The following is an 18,408-nucleotide window of genomic DNA, read 5'->3' as shown; positions in this document are numbered from 1 at the left end:
CCATAAGGGATAGTCGAACCTATAAGGGGTAGTCGCATCTATAAAGGGTAGTCGCATCCATAAGGGGTAGTCGCATCCATAAGGGATAGTCGCATCCATAAGGGATAGTCGCATCCATAAGGGATAGTCGAACCTATAAGGGGTAGTCGCATCTATAAAGGGTAGTCGCATCCATAAGGGGTAGTCGCATCCATAAGGGATAGTCGCATCCATAAAGGGTAGTCGCACCAATAAGGGGTAGTCGCACCAATAAGGGGTAGTCGCACCCATAAGGGGTAGTCGCATCCATAAGGGGTAGTCGCATCCATAAGGGGTAGTCGCATCCATAAGGGGTAGTCGCATCCATAAGGGGTAACCAAACCCATAAGGAGTAGTCGCACTCAAAAGGGATGGTCGCCGCCATAAGGGGTAGTCGCACCCATAAGGGATGGTCGAACCCATAAGGGGTAGTCGCATCCATAAGAGGTGCGGGTGTTGTTCGCCTGGGTACAGGAATCAATTTTCATCTTTTCAATACATCAAAAATATATATCGTAACGCCATCAATCCTGAAAATGAACCGCGAATTTTACTCACTCCCAAGGAAACACATTTTGATCAGACAATAGCAGAGAAGAAGCAGGCCAACAGTCAAAGAACATAAAGTGTGTTGTTCTTTTATATGTTGCTGCAGTGTGAAAACGTTGACCTGTCAATAACAAATTGTTTTCATATATTTGGAATATGTCTGTTTTTTATTATGCTTTGAGCACTTTTTTGTTTTATTCAAATCAAGGGGGTGTGAGATTGCCATCGTCAGCCATAGGAGGTTTGGCAATAAAAAGAGTAGAGAAGCGCTGGTCTACATCAATCTTGCTCTTGCATCCTTATCGCAAGTATGAACAGAGGTCAAAGGTGAGTCATGCTGTCTTGTGTTATTTTACTATACAAATGTAATTAAGGGTGGATATAAAGCTTGATGGTTAATCAAAGGTCAGCTTGTCACCATCTGATCATGAATCAGGGGGCAGCAAGCTGAAACATCTAGTAGCCTAAAGCTGCTTGTGTAGACATAGCTCATGGAATACTTCTAACAACTTTGAAGACAAACCAGTGTCTACGGTATTATATTCCTACGATTCATCAACAGAAAGATTGCTGTATTACAATGAAACTAATAAAAATCTATTGCACTCAGATGTTAAAGTATGCATATTATGTTGTTACATATAAATGTGATGGTCAAGCACTCACCAATATCAGAAATAGGTTTAGAGCTGGAATTCTGAGCTGCACTGCACGCCGCTAGCACAATTAGCCAAAGCCATTTGGTAGTAACAACCATTCTCACAGCATGACTACAAAAGCATTGTTTGTAAGTGGTATGAATACTCGGCAGCAGATTTGTGAGTGACAGCATCATTCAAGGGATATAAAACAATAACAACAAGCAAGTGAACTTGCGTTACCAGCAGGTCACTAATATAGCGGTACGACTCGCATTTGCTCTAACGCCAGCCATACCTTAATTAACTCTACCACATCCTCTCAATAATTTAAAAATAATTAATAATAATAATTAAATACTAGAATAGAATCAAAAGAAGCTAACTCCAACAAAACTTGGCTCTTCGGTAGAAGACATAAAAAACTTATCCTAAAGTTTCATTGCAAACATGATTTAAGGAGAGCCCTTAAATAAATAGTTCAAAATGCACTATAATGACTGCGGTCAAATGTTAGCCATTTCCAGATATAATTATCGAAACACGGCATGGATCGCTAAGAAAAACTTTGAAATCATGTAATATGTAAAGCCGAACTTTCATCAATAGAAAACTATTACATAACACATCATAACTTTGTCTCTAGAGAAGTTAATTACATTACATTCAAAAATAGAAATTGAATGTGGCAAGCTTTCTAGCTTTTAGGAAATAGCAATTTTCGGTGTGCAGTAGATACTTATGCGTATGAGTGAGTTTTGATGCTGATATCCACCCGCCAAGGTATGGCATTGACCCTTCAAGCCATTACACTTTCAATAGTTTTTATCTGACACTTATCATCAAATCACTATGGTGATGCATTGCCGAGGTACTAATGAATGTATGTATCAATTAAATATTCTATTTTAGTTTTTGTATCACTGGGGTAACACGATATGGATCTACTTGCGTCAGTTATCAAGAGATGCGTATTGAGCAGCATGTTTTTTCACATACATTAAAAAATCATCCAGTCTTTAACCAATTCACTCCATGGTTATCCCCATAAAATTTTAACAATGGTAAAAAGCTAATTTGCACTTGGCAGTTTTTCGTAAGTTTTTTTGTAGATAACTGTGCGAGCTTTTAAAGACTTCTACATAGTACATAAAATTACTTTTGTTATTTCATTAAAGATTTTTTGTGAGCTACAATAACTGTCATGTATCGCATTGTAAAATGGTCATACTGGTTATAAAAATGAAGATTTGATCTCACAAAAAAGGTTAAACTGGGTAGCTTTGACTGAGCTAGATAAACAGCACTACGGAGAGGTCAGAATTTTAAACTCAAAGCAAAAAAACCTTTTAAAATTCAATAAGATTTTTGAGTTGTACTAGTTCCGTTTTTGCTTCCACCACCCAAAAAAATACATGGTTTTCTCAATATGTTACAATGCATTTAGGCTGTGCCCTAATTTGGTTATAATTCAACCTTAATGACGCGTGTAACACCACTTAGTGATACAAGGTGTTGATTTAAACAATAAGCTGAAATATTATTGATCATGACTTTGACACATAACTTTGAACACCTGTTGTACCAATCGGTTGTACCAACCCTTGGGCATGTTATTCTCACTTTGTTTAAAATAACTTCTGCAGTTTTGTGTTTTCTTATAATATATTGGTTTTAAGCATTTTGCTTCCCACTTGAAATTTTGTCTAATTTTGCTGTAAATAGCCAAGCTTACCGACTTTTATATATGTATATACATATTATATCATCAAGGAGGAAAACTGTATCCAGCATAATTAACGTGCACGTAATCACAAAAAACTCCCATGTATAATTGAGACCAACAATATCATATGGTGTCACGAGCTGTTAGATCTCGATCATGATAGATGAATTACATAAACCTAAAGAGCTGTCTTTTGAGAGCAATGCTGCTGAAAATTGGCGACTCTTCGAGGCCAAGGATGATATATACATCAAGCAGGTTTCTCTGACGAAACCATGAAAGTAAAACTAATGATACCGTTAAACTTGCCCGCTTCGAGAGACAGAAATCTAGGTTGCTTGCCTACCTTCCAATAAGAGCAAACCCTGCAAAACTATACAATTGTCTTGCAACTGAGCAAGGAGATGACCATAAGACTCCAAAAAGAAAATTCAAAGATCCTATTAATCTGTCTACGAACATGATTTTGAAATGCTAAAGTTCAATGAGTTGTTCAAAGAGTGCAATAATGCCTCCTACTTCGTGACATCAACTATCGTGGCTTTGCTGTATCCCAAATTTAAGATGACCTTTATTTGGACATGCATAACAATACACTGGCAGTCTCATGACCAAAGCTGTCAATGAAGAGTTATCCCCTTTCTCTCATATCTTATATATCACATGTGACTTCATTCTCACAATCAACCAAGTTCACCACAAGCGCAAATATTCAAATCATTCCAAATGCATCCTAAAACATAAATGCATTCTCAGTCTTAAATATTGGAACTGAGATTAAAATATAGACTGAAAGTCAATAAATAAATCTTAAATCGATTTACTTTTTATTTATGAAACTTACCTAATATGCACCAAACAAAGAACCAATGCTATTCATATGAAAATCTCTTAGCAATGAGGTGGTTGATGTCAGCGATAAAATAGAATCTTTGCTACAATAGCTTGAAACCAATTGTCAACTATTGAGTGTAATTGAACCATTCTTCATATTTCAACTACAGAGAACCACCAATATGCGCTTTCTATAGTTTTGCTATCCTGACCCTGATTGGCTCAAGAATATTAAGCATTGACTTTACCTCTTTGATTTCTGCTCCAGTCATGTTTCGACATTAAGTTCTTATTAATATCTCATAGATTTTAGTATTGTATATATTATGCAAGTATGCTGCATGTAAGAACATGTATATCTACTTACATGAATAATGATTGCAAACATTTAGAAAGCCATGTAAGAGTTCTGAAATGTTAATTAAAATTAAGGCATATACTAAAAAAAGCGTTTCTATTTCGCAGAAATTTCCAATTCACGGGTAGGTCTGGAAGATAACTGCAAAGTCGGAGGGATTGCTGTACTACGTCACCCAGCACATTTTGGTGACTTGAAGAATGAACTTCTGCATGACTGAATAGGGGTATTTATGACAATAATATAAAACAAGCCTCTCAAAAACACCGTTTTCACTCTTGTCAAAGCAGCCCAGGCCAACCATATCAGCCAGACAGCTGAGAGTGACATAACAGCCTTTCAATATAGATCAGAGAGTACCTTTAGCAGTTCAGCTGTTGTTGTTTAACAACAACCCAACATGAGCAACCAGCCTAGGCCAGCCCAGCCGTGTGAGCTGTACCAAGTCCAGCAAAATGAAGGAAGTGGTCTGCCTGCAGCTAAATGAATCACTATGTGTGAGAATAGTGGTCATCTGAGTACGTAAATTGATCAAGGACTCGGCACCAGATAATCTCATAATTAAAGAGATGGCTATTTCCAGTAATCAAGTAACACCGAGTGAAAAAGCAAACATTGACATTAAAATGAGAAATAGCACTACCACATCATTCTCAGCCAAAAGTGTTACCATGGCAAAAGCTAATGTGATCTTTATCAGTAACATATACAAATATGCTCACAAAGCAGATCCCTCGTAGGTCTCAATGGCAGTACAACTAAATCTATATCTAATCGCTCTTGCATGTTGTAAAGGTGGCGAACATATTCCATTATCCTTTAATGCTTTATCTAGTGGTGAAAATACACTTTAATGCTTGCAAGATTGCGTGAAAATGAATTGTGTTACACTCCCGGTTGCTGGAAGTGAGGTAAATGTGGTCTAACAACTTCCGGTTCATATATTTCAAGAATACAAGAATTTATTTGATGACAAGCTCAGTACAGGATATACTCTTGTATGAGCATATGGCATGAATAATGGTTCCCTGATTGTTTTTGTAGGAATTGTTTTTGTATTTTCATATACTTCATATAGAATGTGGCACATGCTTCTGGGTACATCCCTTTTTAAAATTTTGTATGTCTGGTATACTGAAGGCTTTGCAAAATTTTTATATTTTGATGCCCTGAAGCCTGCCACTTTAACCTGTGATGCCCCTAAACCTGGTGTAAAGGCTGCTTGAATGTAGTTTGAAAAAACTGATCAGTTATGCCAGTTGTTATGCTAAAACAGAAACTCGTTGCTGTACTTGCTACAGTAAACAGAAAAGTAATTATCGGCTGCCCTGATGCAATCACTGAGATCAACCAGCAAACCGTTGTGTCCACTTTTGGAAAACGTTTATTTGCTGCACCTGCTCACCTTTAAAGGATGATTATTTTAATTCAAAGTTATAACATTAAGATGGTCTACAAGAGAGGTAAAGACACACCGATTGCAGACACACTGTTCCATGCTTACTTAATTGAAGCTTACACATCTGAGATAGAAACTGACAACTTCAATGTCCTTTTGTGGTTGTTCATAAACTGAATTGAAAAAGCGGAACTGGAGCACACCTCTGAACAAGATCTGTATGCCAAATACTGACAGAGCTTTGTGGTATTGCATGGTCCGAATTCAATGCAAATCTTCCCAAAGATATCAAACCACATTTCTTGATTTGGAAAGAAATTAGACACCACCAAATTATTTGGCATCATTGTACCAAGGTCACTCTGGCATATAGAGTCCTCGGAAAAGGGCTATGGAAATAATGTATTGACTCGATGTTTCTACATATAAGTTACCAAGTAGCAGTAGATTTTTTCAAACTGGATTGTCTAGCAACTTCAAGACACTACCTCAAATGCAGCCATTCAAAAACTAATGCTTCACTTTATGGGCTTCAGAGCACTGTCAAACCTATTTTTGGCAATAGGGCAGCACTATTGCACCAAGCTATTTGAATAAGTTCCAGATGTGTTAGGAAGTAGAACACCTGCTTACCTAAACACAGAAAAGCAAATAATCCTACTAATTGAGCAGTGTATACAATCAAGAACCTGATGGGAAAGGCCTTCCAAGATGGCAGTCAAGAAGATTTTGCAGTTGTTTTTATAAGAAACACAACAAAACATAAACCAGGTTCACTATCTTGATACAGACGTAGCTTAGCAGTAAAATCAGGCTGCACCTGCAGTTTAGTGATGCAAAAAACCTTCTGAAACAAAAAGTCAACACGGAAAGAGTTCAACACAACATATTTTGTCGGAAAACTGTGTAATGCAATTGTCATATGCCAATCAGCATTGAAAACCATTGGCTTGAAGCTGAGGACGCAGTTAAAATGTCAAATAATACAATTAAACAACTTTCAACCATTGTTGCACCGAGGATGATTGATAGTTCATTTGTTTGGCAGATGCCAGATGATGACTTTTATCGCAGAACTAGAGAACACTTTAGTAGGCCCATTCTACCCAGGTTTCTTAATGACAGTAAGCAATGAAAAGCGGTAAATGGTTCACATTTTTCACACCAAAATCTATCTCACTGCCAAACATTGGCAGGTCAATCGATGCTGAACAGACTAGGACAGCCACAAGCGAGTTTCAATGTGCTCCCATGCTTCCGACAATAATCCTAACACTAGGCAAGGATGTTGTCTGAAAATATCACTGAAACAAGATACAACCAGGAAGCGAAGCCAGTCTACAAGATACACGGTCAATACGCACTAACAAAATGATGCCCAAAACTTCAAAAAGATCCTGTCGTGATGTTTTGTATATTGTAATGGTTGACAGGCAGGTCACGAGGTCATGCATACATGTATGTTTACATGGATTGTGTGGTTTTACTGTTTCCTGATCTAATTAACTTGTGATCAACTCATGATTAATACTTGGATGTAAAACTGATTTGGTAACACACTTGCTGTTGTGTAGCTGATCTGACAAGAATAAACTAATCTACTCTCCCAAGATTATACTTCATACATTCACATAACACAGTACAACTATAACAATATCATACATGCACTACTGGTACGCCCTAAGAAACATATGACAGATCCAATAATTGGAAAAGCAACAAACAAATTAGAAACTCAAGGGTGGAAAGAATCCATCACAAAAAATGAGTCAATCGACCTGCTGGAGAACCAACAAAGTGACATTAGAAACGAATCAGATATTTAGATATATACAAATCTGCCATCCTCTGTTTTGTACCAGGAGTTAATCACGAGCTCCACTCTACATGTTCACATCACATACACCAGCTGGAGACTTATGCAAACAAGATATCTCCACACACCTGGCACAAAGCATTGAACCTTAACACTCAACCTATTCATCATAGGTTAGCCTTCTCACATGCTAAACAACTATAACAGAGAACAGCTCCAATGACAGCCTCTTTTTCCTCTGTATGCTGAGGCTTTTTCCTATGCCTGTGGAGCCTCTCTCTTTCCCGAGGACCAGTTGAGGCCCTCTTTCTCTTGCGTCTGCAGACCCTCCTTTCCCTGCCTGTGGAGCCTCTTTTTCCATCATCAGCTGAGCCTCTTTATCTATGAACTGCCATGACTTTCGTTTGACCGTCGAGACTCAGTCACATGGGACTGAGCAAAGAACATGGAAAATTGTTCGAGTAAGGGCGTAACTTCTATTGGCTATTTAAACCTTTTGTCATTAATATTTTTGTTTTAGAATTTTATTGTGTGTTTTAATTGTTGGACTTGGAAAATAAAATCTTCTATTGGTAATTATCAGTATTGCTTATGCTGGCTTAACACTTTCACTAGCACCTGAACAAAGTAATAACTATTTTAGTTCTCGCTAGCTAGCTAAGCAAAGCGCACAAACTGAACATAGTTGAAATAGAACGAGATGACAAAGCTAATTCAACACTGATGTTGTGTTTGGATTTAAGATTAATTATGTATAACATACTTTTTCCATAACCACTCACAATAAGAAAACTCAAACATCGATTACGAAAAATACAAACACATTCTGACTTTATATTAATACACCCATCAGCTAGACCACAAAACCTTACGTATATAACTCAAAAGGAGATGAGTCAATATTGATCATAACCTAATGTCCCAGCTCTTTAACATTTCATTCTAACAATCATCTTTGTTTTGTTGTTAATAAATATAGAACAAACCATTTTCTCAGTATAATGAACATATGCACAGTCACAAGAAACTAATTTAAGAATTGATATAGACAAGATTACATGAACAGTAGCAAAAATTGACAGTACACGTCCTTTTGGCTAATTACTTCTTTAACGAGCATTAGCTGAGACCCCACAGATTTTAGCAGCCAAGCGTAAAAATATCCATTGATACATAAACGTTTAGCCATGAAATATTATATAGCCCTTACACTTCATATTTAGCTAGGCGTAGTAAGATAGTATGATAGAGCTACGAGAATTACACAGTGTGTAGTGTCAAAGGAACTTTTTCCTCCGATCGAAGTACAACTTCTAGCTCGAGGACTTACATTACGAAGCGAATGCTCTCAGATCTCTACGTATAAAAGATTGTAGATAATAAGGTTTAGAGCTAGGTCATATAGACTAAGGTTATCTGTGTAAAACGAATTTAAAAACGGAATTACAACGGACTTGCCGACATGCTCTTACTACTCTAGTGAAGTCAATTACAACCGACAAGTAGGTCAGAAATGGATGCGAAACATCTGTAGTTTGGTCAATCTTTGTACAAAACCAGCCGCTGCAATGGCTTCGATTGCAGCATGTTATGGAAAAACAGCATTATTATTAGCGCTTTTCTCATTTGCAGCATGTGTGATTTCATTTGTTACTCCATATTGGCTCGTTTCTTGGGCTCAAAAGCAAAGCACATTCACCAGAATTGGCATGTGGGAGGTTTGCTTCACAGCTTTTACGGATCCGAAGCAGTACGCATACAGATACTATAGCGGATGTTGGTGGATATATCATTCCGAGTTGGACGATGTTAGACAAATGTTGAATCCAGGTAATAGATAAATTATTAGCAAGGTTTGTTTGTTTTCTAAAGAGTGAATCCATCTTTATCATTGGTTAGCAGGTCTAATATGAGAGTTGTAACAAGCCAGAGCGATATTGGGGAAAAAACTAGTATTACTTAAAACTGCTTGTTTTAACGAATCAAAAGGTTTAGCTTCACATATGCCTAAGCACAGAATTTCATAGTGTAACCCTATAGTGTCTACATAGTAAGCCTGTCCTGACCCACCTTATGCCACTCTGGCCTACTTACCTGCCCTGGCCCATTTTTAAGTTTTTGGTAATTTCTGCGAATACGGGCACACTGAATTAATATCCTTGTAGGTCTTTTTTTTAGTTAACCAAAGTTTGCTGCTGTTACCAGAAAAATAGACCAAATGTTTTCTATCTTTGATAGCTGTTGAATAAAAATAGAGTCAGTCGGGTCTATTCAGAAAATTAAGATAGCCTAAATATAGGTTTTATTTTAGGCTATCATTTTATACGTGCGGCTAATTTAGGACTGTAGGCCTATACTAATTTCTAATACTAATTACTGATCCATTTCTCTGTTTTTATGTATATTTTATGTATGTTAAACTTATTAAATAAATTTAGACATGTAACAGATATCTGCTTTGCTTTCTCTCTCTCTCTAATCAAAGTTTTGTTCCCTATTATTTAAGTGGTCATATTTCACATTAATTAATCCCCAGCCCCTTATATAAGCATTGAAATAAATTTGGATTCATATGGCATGGATACATAGCTTACATCATATGCAATAGATTAATAGAAAAAATATAGAGTCTCACCCTAAGTTATAATGACCACTTGCGTAATATAGCTGCTTTTTAAACATCTACCTACACTTTTAGGCTATTTGATGCATAGTTGTACAGTTTTCTGTTCATGTGTGCAGAGCTAACATATTTCTATTTGTATTTAGACAAACGTTATATTAATACAAAATTGTGATTACCGTAAAATCTCTATTTGAACGCCACCTTTATTTGAACACCACCTCTATTTGAATGCCACTATAGGAGATGGGTTGAAAATTGAAGCGCCACCCTTTAATTGAACGACACCTCTATTTGATCGTCACATTGACATTCTTTGATCTTTACGAACTCGTAAGTGTTCAGTAGAAAAGTGTCCACAAAATAGCACTAATAGTGACTCGGTTACATCAATAACAATTCTTTCGTTGTTTCTGTTCATATCGAAGTTCGTTTTCTAAATCAAAAGCATTTCGTTTTTTCGTTAAAACTTTGAAAGCAACACCATAGATATAATTACTAGATGAATCAGGCTAATAGTACTTCCTTGTTTAACTCTGGTCTTGATACTTTGACGTATGTGAAAAATGGTTTACAATTGCAACGATATATGAATGACTAGTTTTAGGCTAAAAGTTGTGCTGAGCGCCCATGTGGCTAAAAGTTTATCATTATTTCTGTGAAATGCAACAAGTAAAAGTTTTACTCTGCTAAAAAATTGTTTGGACGCTAATATCGACGAGTTCAGCAGAGCAGAAAAAGAATTGAGGTCAGAAGACATAGAGGAAGGTATCGAACAGCCAGAAGAAGATGAATTGGATTCAAACCGAAGCAACAATTGGACGCAACTGGCCGAGCTAACAATGCAAATTTTTTTTTCAAAAATTTTAATTTTTTTTGCATGTATTATAAATATGGCTTGTTTATGTCACTTTTTTTAATATATACATTTGTAGACTGTAATAGATTTTATTATATAACTTATAAATTGCACATTTAAGGCATTTCATTGTGTCATGTAAACTTGGCTTACGCTGGATCGATGTTCAGAACTTCTCTTCTATTGCACATAAAAAGCCAGTTTTGGCTGCAAACTCTAGCAATCATATCAATGAGTGCAATGAGCTTTTATGCAACATTGCTGAATATGCCGCAAAACCTTTATTTGAACGCCATGGCTCTCTATTTTTCAACCCTTCTCTTAATTGAGTGGCACTCTATTAGAGGTGACGTTCAAATGAAGGGCAGCATTGTGTTTTTTCAAACACCTCGTCAGAATGCTGAGAAAATAAATTTAACCCTTGCATGTGTGAATAAAATGTTGCTTATATGTTGAACACTCCTTCAGGCGATGTGACATTAACATTTTTGGATGCAAGAAATTTGCTAACTTACCTCCAACTTGTCGTAGACCTTTAAATAAATATACATGAAAAAGCTGATACATGTCTCTACCAGTTGTTTATTGCTTACAATTAATCTATGATGCTCTTATAGCCTGTGTTGTAATTTGTTGAAGCTTTGAAGATTTTATTTCATGTTAAATTTGAAGGCATATTTTCATTTTGTAATTATATTTAACAAGGTTGCTTAAAAGCTCATTGCCCTCATCGATATGCTTGGTACAGTTTGCAGCTAAAACTGGCTTTTTATCTGCAATAGAACAGAAGCTACGAGCATCGATACATTATAAGCTGAGTTCAGATTATCGCAATCAGGCTATCAAATAATATGCTATAAATCTGCAATTTTTATAATAATAATATATCAAATGCTAGAAATATATACTCAATAGTAAGTGACATAAGTAAACCATAATTCTTATACATGCATACATACATTGTATATGCCTTTATTTGAATGACACATCTATTTGATCGCCACCTCTATTCGACCACCACTAATAATAGGGGAGGGTTAAAAAATAGAGCGCCATAGCATTCAATTAGAGGTTTTACGGTAACATTATGATGAATAATTGAAAAGTTTCTCTACTGTTCTCTTTGGCAGATTGGTTCAAGGCTGTACAAGCTTTCTCCGTCTTCACGCTCTTCAGTTCCTTTTTGGCACTCATTTGCTTGCTCATCGCCAGAGGCAAAGTTAATTACAGAATCGAATGTAACATAGTTGGAGCTATTTTCGCTCTTATAACAGGTGAGGCTAATTTACTCTCAATATTTGTGATCCGGGAAAGAGTGGAGGTCTCTGTTGGTTTGGATGCGCTTGGTTGGACGTGTACTGCAATAAATGGCTGAGCAGTTTTTGTCATGATCAGTGAATGTGCATGTATGGAGGGAAGCATGTTAAAGATAAGCCTTATACAAGATTTTAGTAGATTATATCGGAAAGTATCGGTGTTTTTTATCATACGCAAATGTTTCTGATGCTTGAGGTGAGCTGATTGCCTGGGTTTATCAAGATTAAAATCGACAAAACTTCAAGACGGTTAAAACGCTCTGGAGAAAAATATGCGCCGAAATGACATTACTAGGCTCCATGTCTCCCTCATTCGATGGTATCGGCTATTGCGTTCAAGTTGCAGCATTACGCACCTCTATTCTGGTGGTCTCTTTGCCGAAAAGCAACTATAAACGTCGTAATCGCGCTTTCGCGATTACGACAATCACAAATGATAGAAAATACTGATACTTTCTGGTGAAATACTTTAAAATTTTAGGCAAGTTCATCTTTAGTTAAGTGAAGGTGAAGCCAACTCCATGTACAGTTCAAGCAATAAAGCTGGACCATACGTGTCAAGTCTCAATGCATTCGTGTGGCCACACTGCTCATGAATCAATTGAATGTAGAGTTGTCCGCTACTTCTCTTGAATTCATGAGTAGGCTCATGTTAATTAGCTAACTTATTTGCTGGCAATCTTTCACAATGCAGTACCGTGTTTTCATTGCGAGCAATTAAGAAATTCTAGTCCCAGTCATGGTATGAAAGTCAGTCTATGTGCCCCTTTCCTATAATCTGCTACCATTGTTAATGCCATCATAAAATTACATTGTAATCTGTGATTCTTACTGTTTTTGTAAGTTGAGTCGTCAGCTATCTTAACTTACTATGTTTCTCCCTTTACTGTTTTTATGGCCATAGCTATACCAAATCATACAAAAATACTCCTGTGATCAGCAGTTGAACAATTTCATCAACAGCAAGAGCGGCCATTTGTCATGTTGATGCAAGTGAGATTTGTGAATTCATTCATATGGTGTTTGTTTGCTTTTCTCTCAATTTATTTGGAAACAAGTGGCTCTACTTGTAAATTGTCCTTGTGTCCCCTTGTATTTTTTAGTTCTAACTAGCGCATTGTCCGTGATTATCTTCGGGGCGTGTGCAAAGGACCCGCAGCAGTACAGACTTCCAATGCCGCAATACAATTACTTCGGTGCTTCATTTGGAATGATGATTTTGTGCTGCCTCTCAGCTGGCTTCTGCTTTGCATTTGCACTCAGTGAGATGACATTGCTGCAGGATGAAAAGGAAGAAGATGAAAAATATAGACGACGATGACTGTTAAATTGCGTGTTGCTTAAGGATCAATATCATATAACATAAGTTGTGATGATGTCTCTCTAATATGTATGTTTAAAATCTCTTACAGATTTAGTTTTATTATATTCTACCTTTATGTCATGAATGTCGGTAAGAAAATGAACATGGACGGAGCATGTATTTCCTCTTATCCTCACAAACGCAAAGTTTCAACATTCCATTTTTATCATTCCTATTTTGTCCGCTGCAATGTATTTATACACATCAATATTTTTACATGAATTTCAATATATTATAGATATATTGATGATGTTCCGAGTTTTTTTCTGTACGTATCATTCCATTCGCGCTTAGTATTTTTCATAATCATTTCCTGTGCTGAAAAACTGCATTCTGAAAGGCTGATAACAATAGTAGCGACATTAATGCTGTTATACACTGTTTATCATCCATGTAGCTGACTGACCCTGCTGATGGCTGAGCAGTTTTAGTGTGTTTTGGTAATGATACTAGAGAGCCAGGGCCAGCACAATTAGGTACAGTTTTGGTTGGTAATGCCATTTTATGCTTCGCAATATGAAACTATTTTGTTGGAGTTTATGATGAATAAAAAGTAATTTTGCATCACATGAGACATCAAATTCATATAAGGTTGAGTTAACTTGCACCACATGAGACATCAAATTCATATAAGGCTCAGTTAACTTGCACCACATGAGACATCAAATTCATATAAGGTAGAGTTAACTTGCACCACACGAGACATCAAATTCATATAAGGTAGAGTTAACTTGCACCACATGAGGCATCAAATTCATATAAGGCTCAGTTAACTTGCACCACATGAGACATTAAATTCATATAAGGTTGAGTTAACTTGCACCACACGAGACATCAAATTCATATAAGGTTGAGTTAACTTGCACCACATGAGACATCAAATTAATATAAGGTTGAGTTAACTTGCACCACATGAGACATCAAATTAATATAAGGTTGAGTTAACTTGCACCACATGAGACATCAAATTCATATAAGGCACAATTAACTTGGCTACTTATTGTTAGCTGGATCTATGAACAAATTACTGAAGTCTGAGAATGTTTACATTTACATTACAAGGTTGTACATTGGACTGTGCCTGAAACCGTGTAGAGTGCATCCTGGTCATTGACTACAGAATGGTGCAGACTATCGATTCACCCGTTACTACGGCTATGCCTGCCTCATTTACTGGTTTGAATTTTAAATCAATCAATTTTAATATCCTGCATGCATCTGCTACATGTAAGAAGAAGGCTAATACGCTACCTCAAAGAACTGAACATCATCAGGGTGAAGCTAATAGTCGTACCGTGCCATGTAACTTATGTAGTAGAGAAAGACGTGTACAAGAAAGTGATGTATCTCTAATTCAGTTTCTTGCAAGCTTATATGAAAGTGGTAAACACCCAGTCCTGGAAATAGGCTTTATGACATGGTTCAATGTCCATGGAATATTGATTTATAATACTATACTGCCAGTATATTATTGTACTGTGTACCATACCTAAGCTGCAGTCGTTGAGTCACTAAAACATTGAGTCACTTTACTCTTTGCCTCACCAGTTTTCAATTTAATTCTCACAAGACGGACAGAGTAGCAGACAAACTGGAACTATAATGGAAAAGGAAGAACTGACAGATGCAACATAAATATATGCAGCTGTACTCACCCAATTTCCTATGTCTCATACACATTAGGAGGAGGTGATCTGGGAGAACAGTTATAAAGATGAATGAATGTTCGCCACTGTTGAGTGACTGATAATACAGCAGCTAAGCGGAGGCTGTATCTGAAAGCAGCCGATATAAAAAATAATATATATAAGCGTATATTGACATATATCCAGATACAGTTTATCTCTCTCTGTGGCAGTCGGTCATTTCGACAATGGTTTAGGCTTTATCATTGACCACCATGCAGCTTTGTTTTTTGCTTTTTCCTGCCGTTCGCTAGTGTTTAGTTCCCTCAACTTCATGTTACGCTCTGCTACATCTTCGTATCTCAGCCTGGGTCTGCCCTGATTCCTCTTTTCTTCATAGAGTTGTGAATTATCTTAGCAATCGCTCATATCCCGTCCTCATGTGCACATGTTCCTGCGATCATAGGCCTTGTATATGTATATACTACTGACTGCCTGCCATTGCGCGGGGAGTATAAAAATGTTTTACATATAACATTTATTTTCAATCAACATATACATTTAACATTCTAACTTTTAAAGGAAGGCATTTGTTTATTTCTGTGTGGCTGGCCAATACATGATTCAAATATTTGAAAGCTCGAGGCATAGCTAAAACAGGTTGTTTAAAAACGTTTCTTACTTCTTATGTTACATATTTGCTCAAGATTTAAAACAACTTATAAACAGTACCAGGTAATGTAGTGGCCATTGGTTAAGTTTGTTTACCCCATGAATTTGAGTAACTTAAGCTAGTAACGTAAGCTAATAGCAAAAAGGATATACAGTATATGGTAAGTGTGATGATTCTGATGAGAATGGCTCAGCCTAATGGTTAGGCAATCGGTTAGGCTATCGCAGATAGGCTTATGATTTGAATGGTGCTAGTTCCCAGTCCAGGACAAAGAGGACTTTCTAACGATAAAACTTTATTGCTATAGCTGGACAGACAAATGACAGACAAACTTTGAAATTTATAAATCTATATACATTCATATATGCACCCAAGTGTATATATAAGCCTACATAAACATACTACACTATGTAGCATGTTTTTATGTTGGAAGCCCATAAAAATTTTCAGACGCAGATGTATTTCGTTATTTCACATAACTGTTATTGTCTTTCAGCCCTTAGCTAGATATTGCCTAAATTTAATAAAACATACACTCATGGAAATTTTATAGTTTGCTAATGCAGTCAAACCTCGACATTCCAAATTAAAATGTTTCGGTACTTGCTTCAACTGTCAAAACTGCTTCATGTTGAGCCAAATACACCGCTTTACATTCAATTCATTCCACAGCTTAAAAACTTACCAAAAATACTTAAGACAATTATATATACAATAACATTAAAACAAATGTATTACTTGCATAGACATGTATATATATATATAAGTAGCCATACATAGATATACATAGGCATATGTAGGTTTACTATTACATATTTAAGCATACATAAACATATGTATAAGCCTCAATATATATAGGTTTGCTCAAACATGTACGTATATATAAACAAACATGTATCGTTATACATAGATATATGCAAATGCGCATTATCACATTTAGGTGTTACCTAAGTACACCTTGAACTATGTAAATATACACTAGCATATATACAGGTACACATAGACATACATGAGGCTTATACAGACATATACTAGTCACGCATAGACATTGCTCAACAGTCATGTTCAGTGTACAGGCTGTTCATGCTGAACAGCCATGTTCAGGCTTGCTCAGTGTACAAGGGTTTTCTTGCAAAATTGTAGTATTTGTGATTCGCTCGCAACTGCAAAATAACTGTTTTATTTTAAGCTTAGCAATTGAATGGAATGCTCAACATACCTGGTAAATGATGTATTATAAATTCAAAAACGAATCGATACTCGAGATGAACTGTAAGCATGACAATGGCTCAAGATATGTCATACCTATCCTTGGCATCTGTCATACCCTGATTTATCACCTAACACTAATTTTAGCAGTCGCCAGGATATCATTATTCTTTGTTAAGATATTGCCATGACAACAGCGGTGTTCTAGCGTCCTCGCATATGTATATATCCTCAGTTGCTAACGGTGACAGCTAAGGAAGACGACTGCCAACATCCGGTGAGGATTCTCACACTAGTTCTATTATTCTCTCAAGTCAGTCGGCACTCAGCATGCCTTCAAGGCGGAGGGCGCCAGAGGCACTCCGCTTACACTCTAACTACACGACGGCAAGACAACACGAGGTGCTATGTAGAAGGTCTCATACACAGGCTGTTGTTACCACCTGCAACGCTTGTTAGGTGACTGTCCAACACAGTTTTATTAAAAGGAGCTCATGCAAGTCTCTATGGATGATCTATGAAACAGTAATACTGTTGGTAGGAGGTTGGTAAATATCTTTGCTCATAGATTGTTGACAGGATGTATAGGTTGCATGTGTGTGTCACTTTTTTTTGCCTATATTAATCATTAACAAAATGATGTTTTTTATTACATGCCAACAAAGGAAAAGACAGAATTCAGGAGTGATTGAGTTGAACAAGTGTTTAAAAATTGGTAATATAATAGTATAGTTATTAATAGTAATATACATGTATATAACTATAGCAATATAACTGACTAAGAGCCATATCAGGTATGTGATAATATAGTAAGTTATATTTTAGGTGTTTAAAAGTGGCTACAACCTGATGTTTAAGCCTTGCACTATCTATTTGTCTGTAGATACCCTTTTCACCCTACTCACGCTCTACAATAAAACTAAAGGCTTTGTAAGCCTTTAGTTTCATATTTGATGTCAGCCTTGCATTGAAACTGGTATTACAGAAGGTTCCCTTTGATTTCCCTTTTTTGCTAGTGCCAAGGCTATAATACAAATGCTGAGGCAAAAGACAATGTGATGGCCACAGCCTGAATAAAAGTAAAATGTTGAATCAGAGCAGTGCCACTTATCAGAACACAACCATGGTCATGCCTTTTGACTTTAAAAAACAAGAATGTCGGAATGCTGGAACATTTTATTACTTGAAATTATTTTATTCTTTTGAAGCTTTATCCTTTATACATTAATTTATGTAAAACTAAGTGAATTTACTGTTGTCATTGTTGTCTGAAACAAGTTGACAACTTCAGAAGTCTGTGGAGTAGCATGACAGCATAATTGAGATACACTATTTTACACACCCTTATATTGTACAACAATATAATGTTCAGTTAACTATTATGTATTTAACATGTTGGTTA

General features: G+C 36.4%; 2 protein-coding genes across 2 annotated transcripts in view; one reads left to right on the top strand and one right to left on the bottom strand.

Annotated features, from left to right (window-relative positions):
• LOC137396564 (receptor-type tyrosine-protein phosphatase T-like) overlaps nt 1-8,591 on the bottom strand; it is a 46,905-nt gene extending 38,314 nt beyond the window's left edge. The window contains exons 1-2 of the mRNA XM_068082881.1: nt 8,549-8,591; nt 1,234-1,337 (exon numbers count right to left, since the gene is read on the bottom strand). Coding sequence (XP_067938982.1) covers nt 1,234-1,324 — 91 coding nt within the window. The 5' untranslated portion in view covers nt 1,325-1,337; nt 8,549-8,591. The remainder of the gene's footprint in view (nt 1-1,233; nt 1,338-8,548) is intronic.
• Nucleotides 8,592-8,832: 241 nt separating this feature from the next.
• LOC137402268 (uncharacterized) lies at nt 8,833-14,066 on the top strand. The gene is made up of 3 exons (XM_068088766.1): nt 8,833-9,168; nt 11,951-12,094; nt 13,240-14,066. The coding sequence occupies exons 1-3, from the start codon at nt 8,856-8,858 to the stop codon at nt 13,455-13,457; spliced, it is 675 nt and encodes a 224-aa protein (XP_067944867.1). The 5' UTR covers nt 8,833-8,855; the 3' UTR covers nt 13,458-14,066.
• Nucleotides 14,067-18,408: the final 4,342 nt, after the last annotated feature.

This window comes from Watersipora subatra, chromosome 1 (genome assembly GCF_963576615.1).
Source record: "Watersipora subatra chromosome 1, tzWatSuba1.1, whole genome shotgun sequence".
Classification (NCBI taxonomy): domain Eukaryota; kingdom Metazoa; phylum Bryozoa; class Gymnolaemata; order Cheilostomatida; family Watersiporidae; genus Watersipora; species Watersipora subatra.
Note: the sequence above shows the minus strand (reverse complement) of the source record. Positions and strands in the feature narration are given on the sequence as shown.